Source organism: Periplaneta americana, chromosome 2, assembly GCF_040183065.1.
Source record: "Periplaneta americana isolate PAMFEO1 chromosome 2, P.americana_PAMFEO1_priV1, whole genome shotgun sequence".
NCBI classification, from domain to species: Eukaryota; Metazoa; Arthropoda; class Insecta; order Blattodea; family Blattidae; genus Periplaneta; species Periplaneta americana.
This window is the reverse complement of record NC_091118.1, coordinates 112,815,623-112,842,020: the sequence shown is the minus strand read 5'-3', so window position 1 is coordinate 112,842,020 and position 26,398 is coordinate 112,815,623. Positions and strand designations below refer to the sequence as shown.

The 26,398-nt window shown below is 35.0% G+C and overlaps 1 protein-coding gene across 2 annotated transcripts in view; it reads right to left on the bottom strand.

Annotated features, from left to right (window-relative positions):
• Positions 1-991: 991 nt before the first annotated feature.
• Positions 992-26,398, bottom strand: part of LOC138694518 (TBC1 domain family member 13) — a 65,290-nt gene continuing 39,883 nt past the window's right edge. For both annotated transcript variants that reach the window (XM_069818316.1, XM_069818317.1), the window contains exons 10-11: positions 24,671-24,742; positions 992-21,609 (exon numbers count right to left, since the gene is read on the bottom strand). In XM_069818316.1, coding sequence (XP_069674417.1) covers positions 24,677-24,742 — 66 coding nt within the window. In that variant the 3' untranslated portion in view covers positions 992-21,609; positions 24,671-24,676. The remainder of the gene's footprint in view (positions 21,610-24,670; positions 24,743-26,398) is intronic.

Here is a 26,398-nt window from a genome sequence, read left to right as displayed (position 1 = left end):
CCACTATTGCCCCCTCTTTTCACACTCCTGGCCCGCTTTACACTCTCAATACTTCCCTTTCTATTCTCCACACTTATTTCACTTTCTCATTCACCAGTCTCTTCTTTCGTCGGTTCAGCATTCTTCTCTCTCCCTTTCTGCCTTTCTCCAGCTCTGTTGTCATCTGATACTTTGCTTGTTTCGCTGGCTTGGCCTTGAAGTGACGTCATTACTGGTCGTCTACTAGATGGTGCAGCCGCTGCCTTAGGGTTCATCGCCTGAGTGGAATTTGCTGACGATGAATTCTTTTGACATTCTTCCCTCCTAATCTCCTGAGTCCCTGCTCTCATGTCTTCCGCAATTTTACCTTGTCTATTTCTTCCACTATTATTAACTATCTTTCTAAATCTCTTTTATCTCTATTCTTTTACTTTCAACAATATTCTCTCCATTTTCCAACGCATTCAAGTTTTCCAAACAAAATTCAACATCAAATAACTCCCCGGTAATTTTCAATTTGTCTTTAATTAATTTTATTTTCGTCTGTTTTACAGACTCACTTTTTGGTGAATGTGTGAGCTGGCATTATCACGAATGCGTCAGTTGAACAAATCTTCATACAAGAACACCTCATTGGTGATTATTACCTCTACTTTCTCCAGAAAACGACTCAACTCTTGCATAAGGATGTAACTCTGATGCTAAGACTACACATATGGTGCCAACACAATGGTTGTGTCGCACATTTCCACATTAACAGTCGTAATTTCCTGGATGGCACATCTTAAAGCTGAGTGTCAGAACAGACAAGACATATATGTTGCGAGTAAAAAGAAATCATTATAATCAATATCTAGTTCAGTGTCATTGTACACTGAAGCAAAGCCACTGAAGCATGTATTTCAATCAAAGTACTGAAATCGAATTTTTTCCTTATACTGGTACTGTATTCATATAAACAAGAATAACTTAAGACTATTATATAAAATACACTGTAAATGGAGGAAATAAGTTCATTATGAAAATATTTATTTTTTATATATTTTATTTTAACAAACGAAATATACTGTTTCAGCGATTTTTGTTAATTAAAAATACCTGACAAACACTGCAAATATTAATACTATCTGCTCCAATCCAGCACAACAGAGCAGCATTATCACAAGTCTCTGACATTCATGTCTCAGTTATCAGGGTGACCAGACCAGAATGGAGCGAAGTGCTGTTTAATTTATAATAGATACTTTTCATTCGGTTGGCTATGGACACATTAGATGGGTTCGATTCCTGATAGAAGTAAGGGATTCTTTCTCTGTATCACAACCTCTTGAATGGCTCAGATCCACTTAGACCGACAGCTAGCTCACTCCTAGTGCAAAGGTTACAGAAGCAGGAAGATGTACCTTTTATGGCCTCTGTACATGGAAACGTTCTCTTAGCTGAATAATTTCGAGGGAAAAATTGTTCCGGGGCCGGGTATCGAACCCGGGACCTTTGGTTAAACGTACCAACGCTCTACCAACTGAGCTACCTGGGAACTCTAACCGACACCGATCCAATTTTTCCCTCTATATCCACAGACCTCAAAGTGGGCTGACAACCGTCAAGCAACCAACATTGAGTGCACACTAACTCTGTGTGACCTAAATTGTGGTTTTCTGTTAACGAACAGTGACGTATATTACGCAAATAAAGCTTTCAAGTATAACTCCCTGTGAAGTTGATCTGAATAATTTCGAGGGAAAAATTGTTCCGTGGCCGGGTATCGCACCCGGGAAAAATTGGATCGGTGCTGGTTAGAGTTCCTGGGTAGCTCAGTTGGTAGAGCGTTGGTACGTTTAACCAAAAGTCCCGGGTTCGATACCCAGCCCCGGAACAATTTTTCCCTCGAAATTATTCACATCAACTTCACAGGGAGTTATACCTGAAAGCTTGATTTGCGTTCTCTTAGCTGTTTCACTCTGACATGCATAGCCTAATCAAAATTTCATATTTGGAATGAAATTCAACGCCCATTTCAGTATGTCTTTCAAACATAATACTGCAGTCCAAAAAATTAAAATGCTTTGGTTTTCTGTATTATTTCATTGTAATGCTACATATTATCAGACATCATCTAAAACTATTTTTGGGGATGATATAATACAGCTGTAATCTGTAACAATGTTAATTCATAAACGATTTTAGTCAGCAAAATGTTAGTAGTCAAATAAAATCATAAATCATTTATGTAGTGCCATTCAGATAAAGTAGAAAAAAATACAAAACACAGAACCAAAACTAAGTTTCTGGAGAAGACAAACAATGCAGACAGTAAGTATGAGACTGATAAACATTAGAATAAACAAGAAAAAAATATGGAAGCAGTTAAAAGTTTAAATAATTACAGAATATAAGAATTTATGATAACTTCATGTTAACAGAATGAATAATGAAAGATTTACTTAATACTGAATTACAGGTTTTAAAAAATCAGAGAAATAGACCAATCAAGAGAGTTAATAAATTTTAAAAATACATTCAGAATAGTACATTATGCAACGAGCCTATAATGGTAGTAATTAAGACGCGAGTATGTTTGTTTATAAAACGAGCGCGAGTTTCATAATTTTCATACGAGCATCTCAATTACCATTATAGGTAAGTTTCATACGACTTTTTATGCTCGACCATATTTCTAACTTGAAATTATTCATAAGTATTCATGTTATGGTTATTTAAGTGAGGAGCAGAACTGACCTTCTAAATTGTGAGATGTGCGCAGACGCGAAAGTATTGATTTTTTCCGAGGAACGAATGTCACTGACCTTGATATAATCTAGAGAATAATATGAACATTAGTCTTGATATAACCTGGAAATTGATTTAAAATTGAAAAACGAGATGACAAATTGAATTTATTTGAATATTATTTACAATTAACGCTAATTTTTATAGTAACAGAACATAACCTTTTGCGACAGTATTGGATTTCCAGCCTCCGTAACTTTTCGCTAGTTGTCTTTCGATTGCATATCTGAGAATAATCGATACTTGCGCTTTTATAATGGTACAATGGTGATTTCTCATTGGCTGAACAACTGAACTATAATGAATAGGTGTACTTTAATGAGGTGCATTAAAGGGCTACTACCAGGTGCATAATTACTACATTTCGGCATGGTCGAGCATAAAAGCTTTAACACTACAGAGATCTTCATTATAACAATTTGGAAAGATGCAATGCAGTTTATAGCTTAAGGGTCAGAATCTTCCAAATAGACTAAAATACCACCAAATTCTTTGAGTTTCAAGAGGTATAAAAGCAATTCGCCAGTATGTGGAAAAAAAAGTACAGATTTATGATGCTATATTTTGGAAATAACAGAATGTCTTCATGCCAGTCAAGATGGAGATTAAACTGTTCAACTGAAATGTAATTCACTAATCACAACAGGAATACTGCAAACTGTAGCAATACAAAAATTATGGATAAAAATAAAATGTAATTTTAACTTATAATGTATTATTACCAGTATCAGCATTAGCATTGTTACTCTCCATAAAGCAAATGAAATCTAAATTATAATACAATAGAGCATCGATTATCCGAAACAATTGGGGACGGGAGTGTTCGGGTAACTGATTTTTCGGATAACCGATCATTTACGAAAACAAATTGTACCGGTGTCATAGGAACAGTATGAAACAATGAAACACTGTTATTAAACACAAAACTGTACACATTATATATTTTGTAATACACATCTTACAAATAACACAGAGAACTGATTAGCCTAGACTGACAAGTTCAAAATGGCCATTAAAATAGGCCTACAGTTAAGGAAAGAAGTCCACATTTTTTTTCTTCAGAGCTGAGACTCGTTTTTTGCAGCCAAATCTCGCAAACAAGGCCAACAGAATTTCTACATGGCGTATGTGCAAATTTGAATTTGCCGACTGGAATGTTTTCAGTTAACCAATATTTTGGTTGATCGGTATTCAGATAATCAATGCTCTACTGTAGCAACTCTGATGTCATATGACATAAATTAGACGTAATAATCAATTGGTATTTTCTCATTATGTCATATCAGAAGACTCAGCAGAAATGATCTCTCTACTCATTCCATGAGAAACCTTTGTTATGTGATTCAATCAAATTGATCTCCTAGGAAAGGAGTTTTCCTGCTACTTTCCACATAGCTGATGAGGACAACTGTGAACTATGGAGAAATAGTAAAACAATGGAAGAGAAAAGTACTTCAAGAACACAAACTCTGGTCACCCTGTTCTAATTCATCTACTGATTAAAAAAAAAAAGTTTAAAATAAGTTTTTGTGATTGGAGCAGATTAACAAGGCAGTCAACTGTCATACACACAGTTTGAACTTGTACAATCATTAGAGACTTGTGCACATCATTACAATCTTCATATCCCATATTTATTTGCGTATTAAATGAGATCCCTGCAAAGTAAAATAATGGTCTCATTAACAAAAGCGTTAATATGAATTGCAGCTTAAGAGGGATCACAACGAGTTTTGGCACAATGATATTCTGATTAACACACTAAACTAAATGAAAATTACAACTTACATGCTTCAACTTTTCACTACTTAAAATTCATTTAATAACAGCTTTATCACGGAAATCCCGTAATTGTTAGGTCCAGTACCGTGAGGGAGCTCCAGGAAAAAATTAATGGTCAGCTATTTGTTGCCAATAAAAGTCACTGTTTTGCAGACAGACGTCGTCACTTGAATGAAGCTGCAGATACCATTAACGGACAAAATAGGAAACAAATATAGAAAATTATGAGAGTAGCAAAATAAATTAATGAGCTGCAGTGTGTGCCAGGCTGAATATCATCACCATCATCATCATCATCATCATCATCATCATCATCCTCATCATCATCGTCATCGTCATCGTCGCGTCATCGTCATCATCCACCAGATCACGTGTAAACTTCTGGTAATCTTTGCAGATATTCTAGGCAGGTTTTCAGGAACGTCAACCCATTTGGGCTGAATAGCAGATAACCTAAAAAATACTGCATTCCAGTTCCTTATCAAAACTACCAGATACTGTACTTGCAATATAATTAAATCTACAAAGCTTCACTATTATCATCATAATCATCATGTCTATTTCATCAATGGTTCAACAGTGTGCATCCTACAGTTCTTGGCTCACAAACTTATTTCAGTTGCATAGTCAAAACTGGTCGAGTGAGTAAGAATTGTATTAATTTCAATCCTAGAAACTTCGTAAGAAAGTCTTAGTTCTATTTTATATCAGTCATAATGGAGCTGAAGTCAATTCTCGAGGTTATGTTAAGAGAATAGTCTAGAAATGTTCTGTAGAAAAGAGTGGAGTAACAGCAGGTCGACAAGAGCCTACTGAGTTTTCCTTTTCCTTTCTGACGTCGAGAGATTATTGCCTGCTGCAGAATCTACTTCTGAAAAACCTAGTTTCATTTCAGGGTTCACTGCCCATAAACCAACACTTCTCAAACTATTAACCATGAACCATTAATTTTGACTGATGTAGATATGCACATTACATCAATTCACGGTCTATGATGATACACAGCATTCTTACATTTTTTTAAAGCACTCCTTACTTTCAGAAAGTAAGAGAAACCCTACCCTAGATTATGTGAACATCTCTTGCAACAAAACCAATGTATTGGAAATGGAAGAAATAAAGCCAAGAAGAGAAAGTGAGGTTATTAATGACCAATTCATCATTAAAAGTAAATTTCATGTAAAATATGTGTGAGTGTGGAGTACATAAATGAATAATGATTTTTTTTTAATTTTTGAAAAAAAAAAAAAATTTCCAAATATTTTTGGAGAAGTATGTCACTAAAGAACAATAAAAATTCCATAATAAGATTCTAAAACCAGTGCTATTCTCTGCAAATGGGATATGGGTTTTATGAGAAAAAAAAATAAATAAAAATACAGATTCCATGAATTAGATTCCTGGAACTAGTTATAAGAACAAGAACATAAGATAAAATAATGAGTTTCTATTATTAATCTAATGGTTAAAACTAAAACCATAGTGGAAGGCACCAAGCAATGCCAAAAAAGTAAAAAAAAAAAATTTAAAAAAAGTTATCAATATGTAAATAAGTTGTATCTTGAAATATCAACGACCACAGTCATTTTCTTACTACTTTGTTAGAAAACGCAATTTGAGTCAATCTAGAAATAGATGGAGAGATTCAATTAGTCTCGGAATACTGTACTAAAAATTTTTACATTGCTAATCAAATGAAAAGAAAAAAAAAAGAGAGATTCAAAATTTACATAGATGATGCATTGAAAATGGCACTTCACGTAGATCTCTGTTTAGAAAATCCCAGAATAAATGTATGGATCATCATTACATGCATTTCTTGTTATAAAGAACTCCAGTTCAATTACCTAAATCAAGAGTGGTTACTGTCCTGCAAGTTGAGCCATATTCGACAAGAATATGCTCATGTCTTCCTGTTCATGTGCTGTTGTATCATTAATACAATTCACTCGCATGAAAATACACATATATACGTAATAATACTTCATGAAATGTCTCTGACAAGCCAATACCAAAGCTGACATGTTTTACAATTAAGTTTCCGAGTTTTTTAACATTAATAAAAAAATTACCATACTTCACTTAACCCACTGTTAAAGCAAAATTCTGTCACAATTCGAGACTATAATAGTAATATAATAACAGCATTGTAATTTACCAAATTATTAGAGTGCACTTTTCAATTGATGATAAATTAAAATACAAAGTAGAGTTACATTCAGTATGTATTCATTCAGGGTAGTCTGAAACAAAAAATGATTTTTTTACAGATATCCTATCATATGATCCCTCTTAAAGCCAACAAATACAGTATATAAATAATAAAAATGTAATACAACTTAAAAACATTACTATTTTTACAAATAACTGACTCATTAACCCAGTAGTAAATTCAAAACATATCTGCGTATTTCAGAGTATAATAGCATTTTCATATTTCTGGAGTTTAGTAAGCAAAGCTTCAATCCAGTATATTACAATTTCACTGCCATCCAGGCACATTAGTGCTATATAAACACCTCATTCTCCATCTCATCGTTTCTTTCTCTTACTTATACAACAGACACACAAAATATGAATTTTTCAAAATGTAAACCCCTACCTAGAATGGAAACCAAAAGTGCGAACAGAACAATAGATCAGTTCTCATCATAACTGGCAGTTGTGAAACTTTTAATATGTGATGATGTCTCGGCAGAAGATATCTGTAATAGAAGCTAATTTCTGCTTCCTTCTTCAGGAAATAACTATTGAAAATATACGGTATTATGACAAGGAAATTAAATCCAGAGAAACTATGGACAAAGAATTATGTGCTCATAAGAAGTGGAGCTGTTTCAGAAAAAAGTGTAAATGGAACCTTTCTTCTGTTTATTTAAAAAGTTTAAATTCCTGTGATAATTATGAATCAGTTTAATAGTTTGAAAGACGTGAGAAAGAACATACGAAATGCTGTAGATTAAGAGATAAAATGCATTGTTATGAGATTAATAAATAATATCAACAAGACATATTATTAACTAACCTAGCTTTTCACATATAATACTAATATTGCAATCCCCAGGTTTTCAATAATGATATCTTGGGGTATTCCATTTCCTCTACCATTATTTTACCAATCTACCGCAGCATCATTCATAGTAAGACGAAATTACTGTTCTGTAAAGTTCCAAGATATCTACGGTGAAATATGTTCAAACAGTTAACTAGAAATCATGTTCTTACAGTAATTTAAAACCCACAGAATCTATGAACATTTCCCTGTGACTTCCAAAATTCAGCTGTAGAAAACTTGTAGAGATGGCATGTTTATATGATAACCTATCCTGAAATTTAGGCAGGCAACCAAAACACCATACAAATATGAATAATACAATGTTAAAAGGATACTGAACTAAAAATCACAATCTGGGATGATATACTCTAAAAATGCATTTAATTATACACACAAAGGCACAAATAGATTTTTCTACGACTAACAGTTTCCAACTAACATCGTCTAAACGTGAGAAACTGGTGGTGAGTGTGACACAGCTTCTAAACAGCCAGCAAGTCATTCTCAAAATCTAAATCTCGTGTTCTGGGAAATTTTGTACATCTAACATCTATCATTATTACGTTTTTCAACGTGAATACTACGTTCTGTTTCTTTTCTTTTTAAAATTCTCAACCAGTTAAGCAAACTCATTATAACGCACAAATCAAGACTTTAATGTCCACTATCAGAGTAGTTCAACGCTTTCGACATTCAACTACTAGGTACTTCAAAACTCAAGTCATGAACGCACGAAGAGTAATAATATTTCCCTCCTCTAGCAAGCCGCTAGCATTACGCCAGAGCGAGTTTTAAAATTAGCAAATCACTGCAGCTGAATTCTTGAGGCACCACATCATAAGATTAGTGTTATGTCAAGGCATCTACACAGTTTTAAAATCAGAGAATCAGTGTAGCAGATTTCTTGAGGCGCCATGCCATGAAGTTAGTATTAATTACTTACAGAAATACCACCAGTGGTATGCAAGCTTGAAACTAACAAATCACAACTACTGAAGTGCCAGACCATGGTTTTCGATAAAACAACAAATGGACTACAGTTTAAGCAAAGGATATGAGATGCTAGCTGCTACTTTTATGCTAGATATCAAAATCAGAATGTTTTTCGAATAGGTAACATCCTTAGTTTGAAATATATTAAAGACTACTTAAACATAATGAATATATTTTGGAGTCTATATGTTTTACCGGTACAGTAACAGCGAGTTTTTATTTTAGACAGTACAGTGTACCGGCCCAACTACAGCACTAGTGAGCCGAGTTTATCAGCACTAATTTCAATCAAAACTAAATGCAAAAAATGCTTTAATCCAGATCCAATTGTGGTCTTCGTACTGATGAATATTCGTTCCCAAATTTATATTCTAGAATGCTGGAAACATGCTCTATCATCTCATTAACAGATCAGAACTACATTAATTAATAAATTATATAATATTTAATCAATAAGATAACTTTGATTGTTATAATAGGTGTCACCTTGTTCATTTATTAATTGTTATATGTGTATATATAAATATATATAATAGGGAATAATAAGTTTGTTATTTTACAACTTTATTATAATTTTTGTCATTTAAAATTTGTGATTTAATATATTACTCTTTATGGCATTTATTTAATTTACTTTATATGTAATTATTTATAACTATAATTATCTGCTGAAAACTTTGAGGGTACAAAATTGAAGAGAAAATGTATCTATGAGTATGCGAAAGAAAAAAAGGTTGAATACCACTGGTCTACAACATACATGGTACAAAATTGAAGAGAAAACGTATCTATGAGTATGCGAAAGAAAAAAGGTTGAATACCACTGGTCTACAACATACATGGTACAAAATTCAAGAGAAAATGTATCTATGAGTATGCGAAAGAAAAAAGGTTGAATACCACTGGTCTACAACATACATGGTACAAAATTCAAGAGAAAATGTATCTATGAGTATGCGAAAGAAAAAAGGTTGAATACCACTGGTCTACAACATACATGGTACAAAATTCAAGAGAAAATGTATCTATGAGTATGCGAAAGAAAAAAGGTTGAATACCACTGGTCTACAACATACATGGTACAAAATTCAAGAGAAAATGTATCTATGAGTATGCGAAAGAAAAAAGGTTGAATATCACTGGTCTACAACACACGGGAAAAAAAAAAAAAATATATATATATATATATATTTATTTATTCAGTGCCCTTTCTCATTTTCTTTGTCCTATTATAGACCATTTTGCTACAAATCGTTGTCCAGGGTGCACCACATGGAGGTAGGTCTCCTTAACCCAGAAGACTGGCAGTTGCAAGCTTTCGCCTTAACACTGAACATGACATCCTGGGTAAACACCATCCTGCATTTTGTACCATCAAGAGGAAGGCATGGATAGACAACATCTTGCAAAATGCCCTGCTCTGAAATACTCCAAGGAAATCGACGACTACTGGGAACCAGAGCCCAAATGTTTTTGATTATTTAATCCGTAGTTTTGTTCACCACTATCTTGTTTTTCCCTCGGTCAATGATAGTAAATATCATGTACTAGCTATTAGACAAATAAATAAATATTCAGTGTCCTTTAAATGATGGGCCGAATCAACCTGGAAACAGATCTAATGTGTTAGCATACTTTTCCTCTCACTCTCATTATATAACACAGCATATGCTAACAGAGTTCTCTGACTTTTTATTGTATAATTACTGGTTAGGAGGTCTAGCCTAAGTCTGCAATGAGAGTTCATGCAGGTAGACCGCAAAGTCCACAGAATTAACTATCAATATTTCTACCCCTGGTCGAAAGATTTTGGGTATTTGTAGTGTAACAGTGCAAAGAAAATCAACATTTTGGAGCTACATGTTGCCTCCATCATCAAGGAAGGTAAGAAAAGAGCAAACTATGGAACCATGACCAAGAGCTACTTTGCAAGATTCGACAGCTCCTTTACCCTAACCTCCCTGATGATGAAGCTGATATATAGCGATAGATAGCTCTGTGGATATTACTAAAAGCTACCAAGGACTATTCTCTAGTATAACTCTTGGCAACGAATGCAACAGACAGGCTTTTCTACCTTTCCTGATAATGAACCTGATATGTAGCTCCAAAGATCCATTAAAAATTTATCAAGAGCTATACTCTTCTCAGTAGCAGAGGAGACATATACTTCTGTAGATGCATTACTAAGAGTTACTCTCTCGGGATCCAACAGATAGGTTTTTCTATCTGCTCTCATCTGATATGTACTGTAGCTCTGTAAATCCATTACTAAGAGCTATCAAAGGCAATTCTCCAGGGTAACCCTTGGTAATAGTTCCAATGTACAGGTTTTCTAACTTCCCTAATGATGGACTTAATATGTGCTCCATGAATCTGTTCCTAAGAGCTACCAAGGTAACCATGGGTAACACATCCAAAAGATTTACATATCTTCCCTGATGATGCAGCTGATATGAAGCTCCATGAATCTGTCACTAAGAGCTACCAAAGCTTATTCTCAGGGTAACCCTTGGTAACAGATCCAATAGATAGGTTATCCTACCTTCTCTGATGATGGAGCTGATATGAATCCATTATTAAGAGCTACAAAAACTATTCTCCAGGGTAACCCTTGGTAACAGATCCAACAGACAGATTTTCCTACATTTACCTGGAGCTGATATGTAGCACCATAAACCCATTACCAGGAGCTACTAAGGACTATTCTCTAGGGCAACCTTCGGTAAAAGATCCAACAGACAGATTTTCCTACCTTACCTGATGATGAAGCTGATATGTAGCATCATAAATTCATTACTAGAAACTACCAAAGACTATTCTCCAGAGAAACCCTCGGTAACAGATCCAACAGACAGATTTTTCTACTTTCCCTGACAATGGAGCTGATATGTAGCTCTATACCCATTACCGAAAGTTACCAAGGGCAATTTTCCAAGATAGTTATTGGTAACAGGTCCAACAGACAGAATGGAGCAGACATATAGACTTAGCTCAGTAGATCTGTTACTAAAAGTTACAAGGGGCTATTCTCCAGGGTAGCTCTTGGAAAAGGGTCCAAAAGACGAGTTTTCGTACAATCCCTGATAACTGATATGTAGCTCTAATGATGGCTGTTCTCCAGGTTTTTCTAACTTCCCTGATGATGGAGCAAAATGTAGCTCCATGAATCCATTACTAAGTTACAAAAGGTTACTTTCCAGAGTAACCTCTGGTAATAGATCCAACAGACAGATTTTCCTACCTTCTCTGACAATGGAATTGATATGTGGTGCTATGAATCCATTACTAAGCGCTATTCTTCCAGGTGATGAAAGAGTAATGGAACGGAGAAAAAGTCTCTCCGGCGCCGGGATTTGAACCCGGGTTTTCAGCTCTACGTGCTGATGCTTTATCCACTAAGCCACACCGGATACAACTCCAACACCGGTTAGAATCATCTCAGATTAAGCTCCAACTCTTGGGTTCCCTCTAGTGGCCGCCCTCTGCACTACGTCATAGATGTCTATGAACACAGGACCGAAGTCCACACATGTGCTGAGGTGCACTCGATATGAGTGACTAGTTGGCCGGGATCCGACGGAATAAGCGCCGTCTTAAATCACGAAGTGATTTACGCATATCATATATATATTATTTTAATGTACCGAAGTACATATGATATTTCCATGCAGATATTCTGCGTCATCATACGATGAAAGAGTAATGGAACGGAGAAAAATTCTCTCCGGCGCCGGGATTTGAACCCGGGTTTTCAGCTCTACGTGCTGATGCTTTATCCACTAAGCCACACCGGATACAACTCCAACGCCAGTTAGAATCGTCTCAGATTAAGCTCCAACTCTTGGGTTCCCTCTAGTGGCCGCCCTCTGCACTACGTCATAGATGTCTATGAACGCAGGACCGAAGTCCACACATGTGCTGAGGTGCACTCGATATGAGTGACTAGTTGGCCGGGATCCAGGGTAAGCCTTGGTAACACATCCGACAGGTTTTCCTACCTTCCCTGATGATGAAGCTGATATGCAACTCCATTCATCAATTACTAGAAACTACCAAGGACCATTCCCCAGAATAACTCCTGGTATCAGATCACAGACAGATTTTCCTAATTTCCCTGACGATGAAGCTGATATGCAACTCCACGAATTCGTTACCAAGGGCTATTATCCAGGATAACCCTTGGTAACAGATACAACAAACAGATTTTCCTACCTTCTCTAATGAAGGAACTGATATGTAGTGCCATGCAACCATTGAAGTTATCAAGGGTCATTCTCTAAGACAGCTATTGGTAACAGATCCAACAGAATGCTTTTCCTACCTTTCTTGATGATGGAACAGACATATAACTCTGTGCATCTTTTACTGAGAGTTACAAGGGCTACTCTCCAAGGTAGCTGTTGGTAATGGAACCGACAAGTTTTCGTACATTTCCGTACAGGAGATAATATGTATCTCCATGAATCTGTTACCAAGAGTTACAAAGGTTACTCTCCAGGCTAACTCTTGGAAATAGACCTAATAGACAGGTTTCTTTGTCTTTCCTGATGATGGTGCCAATATGTAACTTTGTCAATCCAATGTCAAAAGCTATCCTAGTGGGATCGAAGAAATAGGTTTCCTTGCTGTCCCTAATGATGAAGTTTATGTAGTTCCGTGGATCCATTACCAAGAACTACTCTCCCAAAACTAGAAAGTAGCTCTAGGTAATGGATCAATAGACAGGTTTCCCTATCATACCTTATAATGGAACTGATAAGTAGCTCCAAAATGTTAGATGTCTTTACATATTATATAATATACTGTGCACATACTAAAAAATGTTGCACTATGCTGAACATTGTGAAAATCTCATGGTTCTAATTCTTTTTTTTTTTAATCGGGTTATTTTAAGATGCTGTATCAACATCTCAGGTTATTTAGCATCTGAATGAAATGAAGGTGATAATGCAGGTGAAATGAGTCCGGGGTCCAGCACCGAAAGTTAACCAGCATTTGCTCTTATTGGGTTGAGAGACAACCCCAGAAAAAACCTCAACCAGGTAACTTGCCCTGACCAGGATTCGAACCCGGGCACCTGGTTTCGCAGCCAGATGCGCTGACCTTACTCCACAGGTATGGACTCTAATTCTTACCTATCAAAATCTCTTAATACAAATTTCGTCCATTCACCAGCTTTTATTTCTTATCTACCAAAATTTTTTTCATACAAATTTCGTGCATGCACAAACTTCTATTCCTTATCTACCATGATCTTTTAATATGAATTTCGTCCATTCACCAGTTTTCCTGTGTAACAGTTACTTATAAGTAAAGTGAATTTAGTTAGTAAAATACTTTTGAAAATAGGAAAACCTATTTAAACAGCTACAACAAATTCAAAAGCTTTATATTACAAAAAGTATACAGTACTACTATATTACATTGCACAATTCAAGTAGTCCAACAGATATATTTTCACATTTCGACCACTGCCAGGAAGATGAAATGACTGATCAATTTTATTAGTGATGTTACTTATGGACAAGAAAACACATTTTACTGAAACACTTGTAGAAAACTTAGCATCATATTCATACGCTTCTATATTTTTTTTATCGTTGAAAATGAAGTTTCCTTCCTTTGTGAAAATACAAAATGTAAAAACAATTTCTTTCAACCCTACCCATGTATTATGAGAGATTCTGCAGCTATAATTTTCACTGTAAATAAATAAATATACAGAATTATTTGGCCTTTTTCTGGCAATAAACAGGGTACAAGGTAGGGCCTTCAGTGAATAGATTCAGCCAACACCTGAGTATAGGAATGTGTAAATAGTAATAAACGAATAAATCTGGGAAGCAATATGTAATATTTCAACACTATGCAATAATCACCCAGCCTGAAAGTGCTTTAGATGCAGCAGTGCCTATAGACTCATAGTGTCACAGACTGAATTCAGTTTCCGTTCCCAAAAGTTGTCTAGTTATCAACACTGTATGCACACCCAGAACACATAATGATGCAGGGAGGGGAAGACAGGGGGAAGCCAGGGATCTTTTCCCCTTGGAGAATCTGGTGTCCCCTGCTGAAAAGGTATTAATTTGTCGCTGCCAGTGGCAATATTTATCTTCTTCATGTGCCTAACATATAGTTTCCGTATTTTATATGTTATTAACACAACACATAATTACAATTCTTTCTTCTTTTAATGAGTTGAATGCGACAACAATACAATTCGGCCAACACTGCTAATTATTGTGGACAGTACTTTTATCGATAATTAAAATTTTAATGTTCTGTTCCTATCTGGAGAAAATGTTTGACATTAGACGTGCTTACGAAGGATAAGTCCAAACGACGTGAAAATACCTACAAAGTGATTAAAAGGTTTGGTATAGATTTCCATGGCATGCAGAGCGATCCAAATTAGGGGTGAAACTGAGAAAATAATTTATTCTTATGAGAATTCTCAGTTGCATCTGTAATTTCTTCTATCACATGAATCAAATGTTTGTTTTACCCAAACTCACAGATGGGTTTGTTGTATACATGTTACCATCTCGTAAATGACATATTTTTTCTTAAATATCAAGATCAGATGCGACTGTTTTTCAATGAAACCATAATATCAGGTTGGTAAGGCAAATGATCCGTGGCTGAAAACTCAACAGAAGTGTGTGATTCTGCACAATCAAAGATACTAACATTCCTCCCCCTTTCTAGCACCATTCCAACAGACAGCAAAGTAATATGCAGTGACAGCTGCTTTTTATGTGCTAATGAGTTATAGCATAGCTACTAATTACTTTGCTGAATTACATAAAATTTATTTTCTCGTTCAAAATATATTTTACTTTATTTAGCAAATCAAAACATGTCGAATGACCTTTACTGTAGTGACTAGTCTTACACTCAGGTTACCTATATGCTAGAATGAGGCACTGCCAATGAAAGTCATGGAACACATGTGTGCATGCATTAGCTGCAGGTGAGGTACCATCACTGTTATTTTCAGGGTTTTCAATTTAGAAGACTTCCCACTAAATTTGGCAGATTCAATTGGCTGGCTGGCTGGCAAGGAAAATTAGTGTCAGTGGCTAGTGGGCTGTCTGGCTCTATTTGAAATCCACTTTAAATGCTGTGCACTAAATATCAGCTGACAAGTTTGTAGTGATAGTTGAATTGTTCTTTAGATAAAAATAAGTGATTTTGTGAAAATGGAGAAGCCAAGTTATTCACACAAATTTCGTAAGGAATGGTTAAGTAATCCTACTTTTAAAATTGATTATGTGAGAAACCAGGAGAGCCAACAAAAGCAAGATGTAAATTTTGTTAAAATGTTTTTGTAGCCAAACATTCTGCTCTTGTGGCTCATGCTAAAAGTAGGAAATATGTGTCATCCAGTGGAGCATTACGTTTAACAGAAGTTAGATGTTGTGTTATGTGATAAGAATGCAGACATAATAATGCAACAGAAGCTGTTTTAAGAATTTTCGAGGCATGTCATTGTACTATAAAATCCGTGGATCACATGGAAAACTTCTGCCCAAAAAAAAAAAAAAAAAAAAAAATGTAGTTCAGCAAAACTGAAACTACACCATCCTAAATGAACATCCTAGCACCCCCCCCCCCCCACTCTGAATGATAAAAGTGATGGTCGATACAACTTGCTCTTAGACAAGACAACAGATATTAGCGCATCTAAGGTGCTGGAAATAGTAATTGTATATTACGGCAGTACAGAAAGAAAACTCATGCCAACGTTTGTTGAGCTTGCTGAATTAACTGTTTGTGATGCTGAGTCCATTGTCGCTGCTGTGAAGTTGACTCTTGGATAAAAAAAAAAAGCTAAGTCTAAAACAAATGAAACGAATAGGAGTAGATAATGCAACTGTCAATACAGGAATTCATAATGTGTTCAAGCAAAACTGAGCAAAGATTGTCCAGGGGTAATAGTGATTCGATGTGTCCGCCACAGTTTACAACTGGTAGTGTCATCAGTTACAGAATTTTTAGTTAGACTTATGCATAGCTTAGTCATTCATTTCTAAGGCAGTACACTTACAGAGCTCTATATCATACCATTAATTATGGACATGATTCAAAAAGAATCAATCAGGCATGCCAGACACGTTGGCTCTTAACCAAATACTAGACCCATAGTTGGAACTCAAAGCAATATTTCAGATTGGGAAGCAGAAGGAAAGAAATTGTGGATTCCAGTGTGAAATGTTCTCTGATGAGAAGAATAAAGCCTTCCTACTGTTCCTGCATCCTAATCTGAAACATGTGCAGAGGATAAATAAATCCTCCAAGGCTGACATGATGATCCTTGCAAACTCCTCGATAATCTCTGTACCTTGGCAAACAATGTAGCAAAGTGATTCGTCTTTCCTACACACAGAAAAAGATTTCCTCACTGCAAACCAGAAGAGATACAGTCTATTGACGGAAATATCTAGGATTCAAAGTGGAGATGCTACACTGTCTAAAACTGTCAATACAAGAAGAGACTGACTTCAGAAGACGTATTACGTTTCTCAAGAAGCTTCATCAAGAGCTGCAATCCCACCTTCCTAGCAACACTGAAGTGTTACAAAGGATATCAAACACTTCCGTTTCAAATACTCTGCACGTCGTGAAGGAGACACTGATTCCTTTAATGTAGCTACTCAGATGCCCTGCACCAAAGTTACAATACCTGATTGCAGGGAAAAAATCCTACTAGTGTTGTTGTTGTTTTCTAATGCCAGGCGTTTGACAATAAAGTCATTTGACCCCTTGCACTCCAATATTTTTCAAAGATATTATCATGGCCAGCCACTGAAGCACAGGTTTTGAGGTGTTCCGAATCCATTTCTTGGTTTGAGTTGCATAATGGGCAGTTAGGGGACTGATATATTCCAATTCTATGCAGGTAATAAAAATCCTACTAGTGTAAAATGGTGGATAATCCCAACACTGTGCATTCCTGGTGTAAGACACTTCAGGCATGAACCTATTTTAACTGAGTAGGCCTATATTTTTAAAGTTGCAAGGTCTCTCTTTACGTAAAGATTAATTTTTTGGTCCTATAGAATATATATTTAGTAACAATGGTTATTAGAGGAAAAAAATTCGCTCCAGCACCGGGGATCGAATCCAGGTCTTTGGTTCTATGTACTAAGCGCTCTAACTACTGAGATATGCCGAAGTTCAATCCACAGCATCAGATCAAATCCCACTCCTCTAGTGTTTTTCCCTTTGTGGCCAGACTCCAAGTTCGACATATATGCTGGCATATGTTAAGTCAACTGCCATTATACAAGGAGCATACTCAATTGAGTGACTTCGTGGCTGGGATTCTACAGTAATATGCTGCACTGTTGGGTGAAAAATCTACGTAAAGATTAATTTTTTGTCGTACAGAATATATCTGTTATGGTAACGATAGTTACGGTTATTTGTTCTCTCATGGTTGAATGCTGAGGTAGAAAGAGTATTTAGTATAATGAATTCTGTAAAAATTGACATCAGAAATCGAAAGGGGATGAAAATGATGAATGCTCTTTTGATTGTAAGATTAGGTGTTCACTGTTACGAAAAATGTTGTGATGGCTATGAAGTTCTGCAGAAAATTGGAAAGACGGCTGCATAAGTGGAAGAGTCAGCTGAAAAACCGAGTAAAATTATCAGTCTTGGAAGCATTTGTGGAATTGGAAGAAAATCCTGATGATCCTGACTTCTTTTAAAACCAAACAAATACTGTTCCATTAGGCCTGTTACAAAACTGTTTGTATAGAGACATAAAAAACTTAGTAGTATATAAAGGATGAACCGTAAGTAATGAAATTCATTTCAGGGGAGTTATTCTTTGAGATATTTCAAACAAAAAAGTTTAATGCAATTTTGCTTGTTTTTGCTTCCTTCTCGAGATAAAATTTGTTTTATATTAAACACTTTCATTGCAGTTTTGAGAAAGCCATTCATTTAATTCCCAATATGCTCAGACAATTTAAGGGAGCAATGTATTATATGATTGAAAAAATTTCAGTTTTGTTCTTTAAATGTGCAGAAATTTGACCAGAATAAATGTAACCTTTGGTTCTGCAAAAAAATTTTAGTGTTACATTTGTTCAGATCAAATTTCTGCACAATTAAAGCATAAAATTAACATTCTTTCAATAATTTATTATAATACATTGCTCTCTTAAACTGACTGAGTAGGCCTATATTAGAAATTAAATCAATACCTTTCCCAAAATATGCAATTAAATGTTTCATATAAAACAATTTTTATTCTGAGAAGGAAGCAAAAACGAAAAAATTTGTATTAAATTTTTTTTGTATGAAACACATTCTTCTATACTGTCCATCCATAAACCACAAAAGAAGTAAATTAAAATCATCAGTACCAGTTGCAGAAGACACAGCCCTGCAGTACATATTGACCACATCCCACCTCTGGCTACTAGCAACAGGCATCTATAATGAACACCGATCAAAATACCCCTCATTTCTCGTGAAAAACAACAACTGAATAGACTACAGTGGACTACAGTGGACTTTATGTTGTCAGCAAACAGCTGGATACATTAAGAAGACTGACTTTGTATGAAACATCTCAAAGAATAACCCTCTGAAATTAATAGCATTACTTACGGTTAACTCTCTATATTTCAATGTTCCACTTTTTCACAAACAGTGCACAAATGTTCCAAGAAAAGTTTACTATGACCAAATAAATAATTATTATGAGGATTGTACAGATGATTCAATGCTTCAACAATCGTGACTTCAGTCTACTGGAAAAATGTAAGAAAGATGACAATTTTTAATATGTATCTAGATTCATTTAATTTAGTTCTGCTTCTTTAGAACTGAAATACCATGTGTGTTTATCCACAAGTGAAATGTATATGTTACAATTTTTTTTAAAACCTAGCGGATTTTGTAGTAAAACAGCAGGGTTTCAAATACGATTTGGCAGAATCTGATAGTGAATTGGTGCAACCCTGATTATTTTGTAGGCAATTGAAATTTGAGTTTAATAGTTCAACTTATAGACCAGTTTTTTTCTGTCCCCAACCAACACGAATTTAGTGAATTCACTGAAAAATTTCTTTATTTCTAGTAGTTACAAAGGAAATCTTACACCAGACACAAATCTAACGATAAATCCCAAAAGGGGACATAACATTATTTATAATATTCAGACATTTGATTGTGAGGTTACAAATTCTCTTTATTGTTTTCCATGTTACCTTTTTGGTAAAAGGAGTTCATAGGATTCAGTGGAAGTGAAAGAATTTACACATCTTAATGTGTTAATAAAAACATAATGAAAATATTAAACATACCAATATCAATATGTTTTGGGCTCTAGTCCTTAGTAATGTGAATACTGCAGCACTATTAAGCTTTCATACCACGGAAAAATAGCCAATAATTAGAAGAAAACAGGTATGTGCTATCTGATTGTATCAAATTTTGTGGTTCACTTAAAGTGTTTTCAACATGGTGTAAGTAAAACCTCTGGAAATCCAGGTATTTCTTGAGAATTCTGAATTTTGTTTCTAGTATAGACAATATAGTGACGAAACACGTGAAATCTTATAAGGTTTTCAAGCAGTCCTCTAAAAAATACTAAATTAATTCCTAGTCTGCATGCTGATTTTATACACGAGCCAACACTGCTCCTGAAATAATGGGCTAATTTCAATTAAACTGGTATGAACATCAAGTCAACACTACAGTCTACATTCTATATTTTCAGTCAATCCAACACAGGATGATATGCTGACAAAAAACAGGATTCTATGATGAAAATTTGTCTGTTTTCCAACAACAACAGGCATTTGGTTCCAAACCACTTGAACCTGCCAAATCATAACCACATGTGAATAAAATTTCACATAATGGCTGGTGATCATTCTTCTTAGTTATGTTCATTTTGTTACTAGGAATATATGTAGTCAAATCCGAAATTCAAATATTGTATAAACATTGAGCAAAACAGTCACGTACTGTTTAAGAACTGAATGTTGGTATTCCTTATTTTCTTGCCTTATAGAGATTTTCCTTCCATAAATTTTATTCAACTGATCATTTTTTCCTGCTGTCTTTCATACCGTTCTCATAAGATGTTGGAATGTCTTAGTGGTACCTTCCTGATCTTGCCAAAAACTGCACAGTAGAAATCGCTTACTGGGTATCTATTGTTTTTCAGAGTTCATTGACCGCAATCCTACATTCTGTTTACTTTTAATGTTATTCACAAATTTTGAACATTTCTGCAGTGTTGGTAACTTACTTTAAAAAAAGAAGAAGAAGAAGAAGAAGAAGAAGAAGAGGAAGAAGAAGGAGGAGGAGGAGGAGGAGGAGGAGGAAAAAAATCTATGGTATCGCCTTCTAATGACTTCAAATGTATACAGCACTACTTCTTAATGTATTCCGATTACATTAATACTTGTAGAATTGGATAAACTGATACTTTCACCACAATATATAACGTGTAACAATAATCTGTCAAATCTACAAAATGATTTTACGTGTAATATGATTTAAAAAGAAATCATATAACTGTGGCTGCAAGGATTAAGAGCCTACATAACAACTTATAACAAGGCTCACCAGTCAGTCTTGTACAGAAACTTATTGATCTCACCCTTTCATAGACACTTGAGTAAAAGAACTAACAGAATCCCTCATTCATGAGAAGAGTTCGACCCAACAAAACATGGCACATGCAGACCCATGCCACTTAACTTCTAACCTCTCATAGCATAATTATGCTGAAGATAGCAGAAATTAAGGCAACAAGTCAGTAGCATGGATCCAGTCTGTTTTGTACTGAACTTCTTACTTCAAACACACCATTTAATAGGCAACTTGAGAAAATGCAAGAAAAACACAGTTTCTGCAGCACAAGAATCAGTTTCCATTAAAACACAGATGCATCTGCAAGACACAGCTTCTAGGTGCACCATGATGATGTCCCTATGTCCTTCTTTCGGCTTCAGTGGAATTCCTGATGCATAACACTACAACAATATTTACAATATTAGTACACATCAAATAAACAACTCGATCAGAAGCTGTGATATTTGTGAAGAAAATGCAGCTGTTGTGCAATTTTTCTCTATATACTTCTGTTCCCCTAACATTCTCGTTCTACCAATACTTAATGGTTATATCACCTCATGAATATCATACAGTTCCATCACTCAAATGATTCGAAAATATGCATTTACCCACTAATTATGAAGCAGAAAAAATGGAAGAAGATAAACGAGGGGGGAATTATAAAGAGAAAAGACAAAAAAGAAAGACGAAGGAAGAAGAAAAAAGACGATAATGAATCTGAGGCAGGAGAAAAATTATGACAATACCATGTTATGAAGAAGAAATAGTAAAAGAAAGCTGAGGAAAGGAAAAAAAAAAGAAAAGAATGAACAGTGGGATAGTACATGAATTATTCAGTTATCGGTGGTCCTTTTAGGGATTACTGATTTCACAGGCAATGTTTTTTCCTTCATTTTCTATTTGCTTTTCAATTCATTGTCTGCATTGTTAAATATCATCTCACATTATATAAAAAGATGACATCTACTGTTTCTCTCTATAAACAAATTTTGGCGCTTTATAGTCTTAATGCTCATATGACAGTCATGATCAAAGAATGATTCAAAGCTTTAAATGGGTTAGAAATAGGTAATTATATTTTCATCTTCCTTAGCTTTGCAGGAAATAAACTTAAAATGAGTCATCTTGTTTTATTTGTCTTGGTAAAAAAACTGATATGAATTCTATAATTTCTTGCTAGTGCATTTTCAAAACTTTTAACATGTATATAACACAGTGATGAATTCACTGAAACTCCTATTACAGTGTAATTGCATTTATTAAAGTGTCCACCAGAATGTCCTTAAATACATTCACGGAGCTCTGTCAAAAATTAATTAAACACTAGCTTAGAAACTCAACATGTTTCATAACTAAAAGTTCCACTGAAGATATATCACAACAAAAATATGAGTGACTTATTTATCAAATCAGTATGTCCATGCCCTTTGTTCAGTCATATGTTCTGAAGTGCAAGTACTTTTGCAGCAACAATGCACTGTAGTTGAAAATCTTCTTTATCTACATTCCATGAAAATTCAATTTTTAAGTAGTCAAAGAAGCTGGTCCTGCTTAACAAGAATGATGAAAAGTTAAAACGTCTAGGTTCTTGAGTTAGGTAGGCCTGTGGTCATTAGATGTCAATATTAGAGGATTGTGGCAGGTTAACTATCCTACTTCATACAGCAAAACAAACACGAAGATGAAATCCAATTTTCATAGTCTAATAGCACAGGCCCTTAGAAAAAGATTCTTTTAGGTCCATGAAAAGGTGCACTGTTGTGTCTGAATGCGGCATAAATTAGAAGAGCGGACATTGTGGTTCTAGACAAGACTAGCAGTAAAGGCTTTATACTGAACCCAACTGTGATTTGAGATGAGCCAGACCCAACCATCTGAGGTCAACAAAGAAAAACAACAAATTTATGAGCCTACTATTTCGTATTTTCGAAAAAAACACCAGATGGAAGGCACGTGGGAAGTGCATGGTTTAATGATCGGAGTGAGGGACACCATCCCACAACATTAACTGTTAACACTCTTAAAAAATTTGGAATCCATGACATCCAGTGAGGGAAGTGAGATGGTATGTGACGGTATGGAATACCGCCACTGGTTTCTATGGCCAGAAAACATACCATTAGTGAAAAATGACATACTGTCACTGAAAAAAGTGATCGTAAAAATTTGTTTATACATTTCTTCACAGCAAAGAGTACTATCTGTTTGCTTCGTAAATCTAAACCACAACCTTCTGGAACTTATTTGATAAGCTGGAATGCTTACAATGGTAGTATTTTAAGTATAGAAGGCTGTGGTCTGTAACTTGTGGTGGCCATTGTTGCCAATTTAGTGACTGTGTCATTTTTTGTTGCACTTTTTATTAATAATTAAGTAAGGCACTTTGAAGCTTTAACATTATTTAAAATGATAATGTCTCAAAGGACATTGTAAAAATATGATCTAGTAAATAACTGAAATAACTTGAAATTATTTTATTAAGAAATTTAATATGTTGCATAAGCTTCAAAGATTTGCGTTACTGACTGCACGAAACAATTTATTTTATACATCATTTATGTCAATGTTGTAAGGGAGGGGGTATGCCTTTTTTTTTAAATCAAGGTATGCCAGAGGAAAGTCTTGGGGTAGCAAACCACCAAACCACCTCTGGTTTTTTCCCACTTCCCTTACTGATGACATCATTCCTAAAATAATCACTTCAACCATTAAAAGGTGTGTGGCAATCCTGAAAAACCATTTATATCAAATATTATAGTTTCCCCCCTTATATCAAATATTATAGTTCCCCCCCCCCTCCTCATTTTTTTCGTTGGTGTGTAATTGTAATATATATGTGTGTGTGTATATCATTAATTTATATTATTTCTAAAATTCATGTTCTATGTTCACGTAAATTTGACTCATCTACTTACTGTAATCGTTTATTATTGTTATATGCATATTATTCTGTATTCTTGGCAACCCAGAATGCCTGGGCAGACGATTTTTTTTTAATAAATTATATGCACACCTCTATGATCTCCAGGAAAATATGGATAGGGACCACTTAATATGTTGACCAACTCTACACAGTACATTCGAGTCTGGCAAATACATGACAGCCAGGACTAAAATGACGAATTAGATAGACAAATTGATTATTTAATGTTAATGTCCCTTAACCATTACAGAATTAAATATTATACACCTTCCCCCCCCCTTTAATTTATTTTTAGCTTTTTTTTTTCATTATCCCACTCTTTTTACGATTTTCTATTTTCAAATGTAATCTTTTAATTTCACATTTTAAGAAAATCGCAAACCATCAAAATATCAGCTTGAGGCCTACAGTTTGGGAAAAGCAACTCCATACAATACTAAGCACTAATAAATGTGTTTTTACAAACACTTATCCTTACACCTTCACCTCAGATTTGTTTTTTCATATGTGAATGTGAGTAGAAAATAAATAATTACTTATACTTATCCAAGACCAGCCAAATCTGCAGCTTTAGAGAGCACCACTTGGATGTCTGTGGACGGGAAATTCTGTAATAACAAAAAAAGCTGATTTCATAATTTGATTAGATTTTATTAGTCTCTAAAAGGAACGAAGACTCAATATATCCATGTATTTGTAACTGTCTATGTGAGAAAGACAGAGACAGAGAATGTGTGTGTGTGATTGAATGTGAGTGTGAGAGAGGGGATAAGTGTGTGACTGTAAGAATGTGAGAAAGCAAAGGAATGGGAGTGTGAGTTCCTCCCAATAACTTCTAATTTATATATACTATAACTGGCATTGTTATATTTTAATTTATTTAGATGTCCCCAATATAAAGCACATAAATAAAGGTAATAAGGATGATCGTGAATTCAAATATCTTGGAGCAACAGCAACAAATATAAATGACACTTGAGAGGAAATTAAAAGCAGAATAAATATGGGAAATGCCTGTTATTATTCGGTTGAGGAGCTTTTATCATCCAGTCTGCTCCCAAAAAAGCTGAAAGAATTTATAAAACAGTTATATTACCGGTTGTTCTATATGGTTGTGAAACTTGGACTCTCACTTTGAGAGAGGTACAGAAGTTTAGGGTGTTCGAGAATAAAGTGCACAGGAATGGAGAAAGTTACACAACACAGAACTGTAAGTATTGTATTTTTCACCTGACGTAATTAGGAAAATTATATCCTTACGTTTGAGATGGACAAGGCATGTAGCATGTATGGGTGAATCTAAAAATGCATAGAGAGTGTTAGTTGGAAGACCTGAGGGGGAAAAGATCTTTGGAGAGGCAGAGATGTAGATGGGAGAATAATATTAAAATGGTTTTGAGGGAAGTGAGATATGATGATAAGAGACTGGATTAATCTTGGTCTGGATAAGGACCGATGGCGGGCTTATGTGAGAGTAGCAATGAAACTCCAGGTTCCTTAAAAGCCATTTGTAAGTAAGTATGGGATGATCATCAAAAATGTAGATCACTATGCTGTTTGAAGAGTTATTTGGGAATTATAATAACTTACCACCTTGTCCTGCATGCATTTTCCTAAATATTTCTTTAACTATATGTTGAGTAGCATTTCCTATCCCATATCCTTCATATCAGTGAAATGCCCTCTTCACACCCTGTTGTCCTGGATACTGGTACTCAAATTTATAACACATATTCTTGAAGAATGTAAGATTATTTTTAGGAAATCTCACCAACTTAGAACCAAAACTGGTTGATATATTATATTTCAAACTCCAATTCAGAAAATTTTACGACACTGACTTAACTTGTTCTTCCAGTGTGATCTTCATTTAATGATTATTTTACACAAAAAAAAAAAAAAAAAAAAAAAAAACAGTTATTTTGCACTGCCTGCTCCTAATGAATAAACCAAGCCCTCAAATTTTGATAATTGTCCCATAATTTGTTCAGTTACATCATCGCATGTTACAGAATGTTTCAATATTCTAAAGCAGTAACAAAGTCATTAAAGGACACAAGACTGATGGAGACAAGGATAGACAGCTTCAAATTTCCACGAATTTCAAAGTGGGCTGCATCTTAACAATGAAAACATACTTATTTTCGCCTTTTTACATTTTCACAGCATGTATGTTGTGGCTTTCCAACCCAGATTAATCCCCCCCCGAGACCAAGGAAAACAGCAGTTGCAGCCTTCAGACTATTGACAAATCATGACAGTCT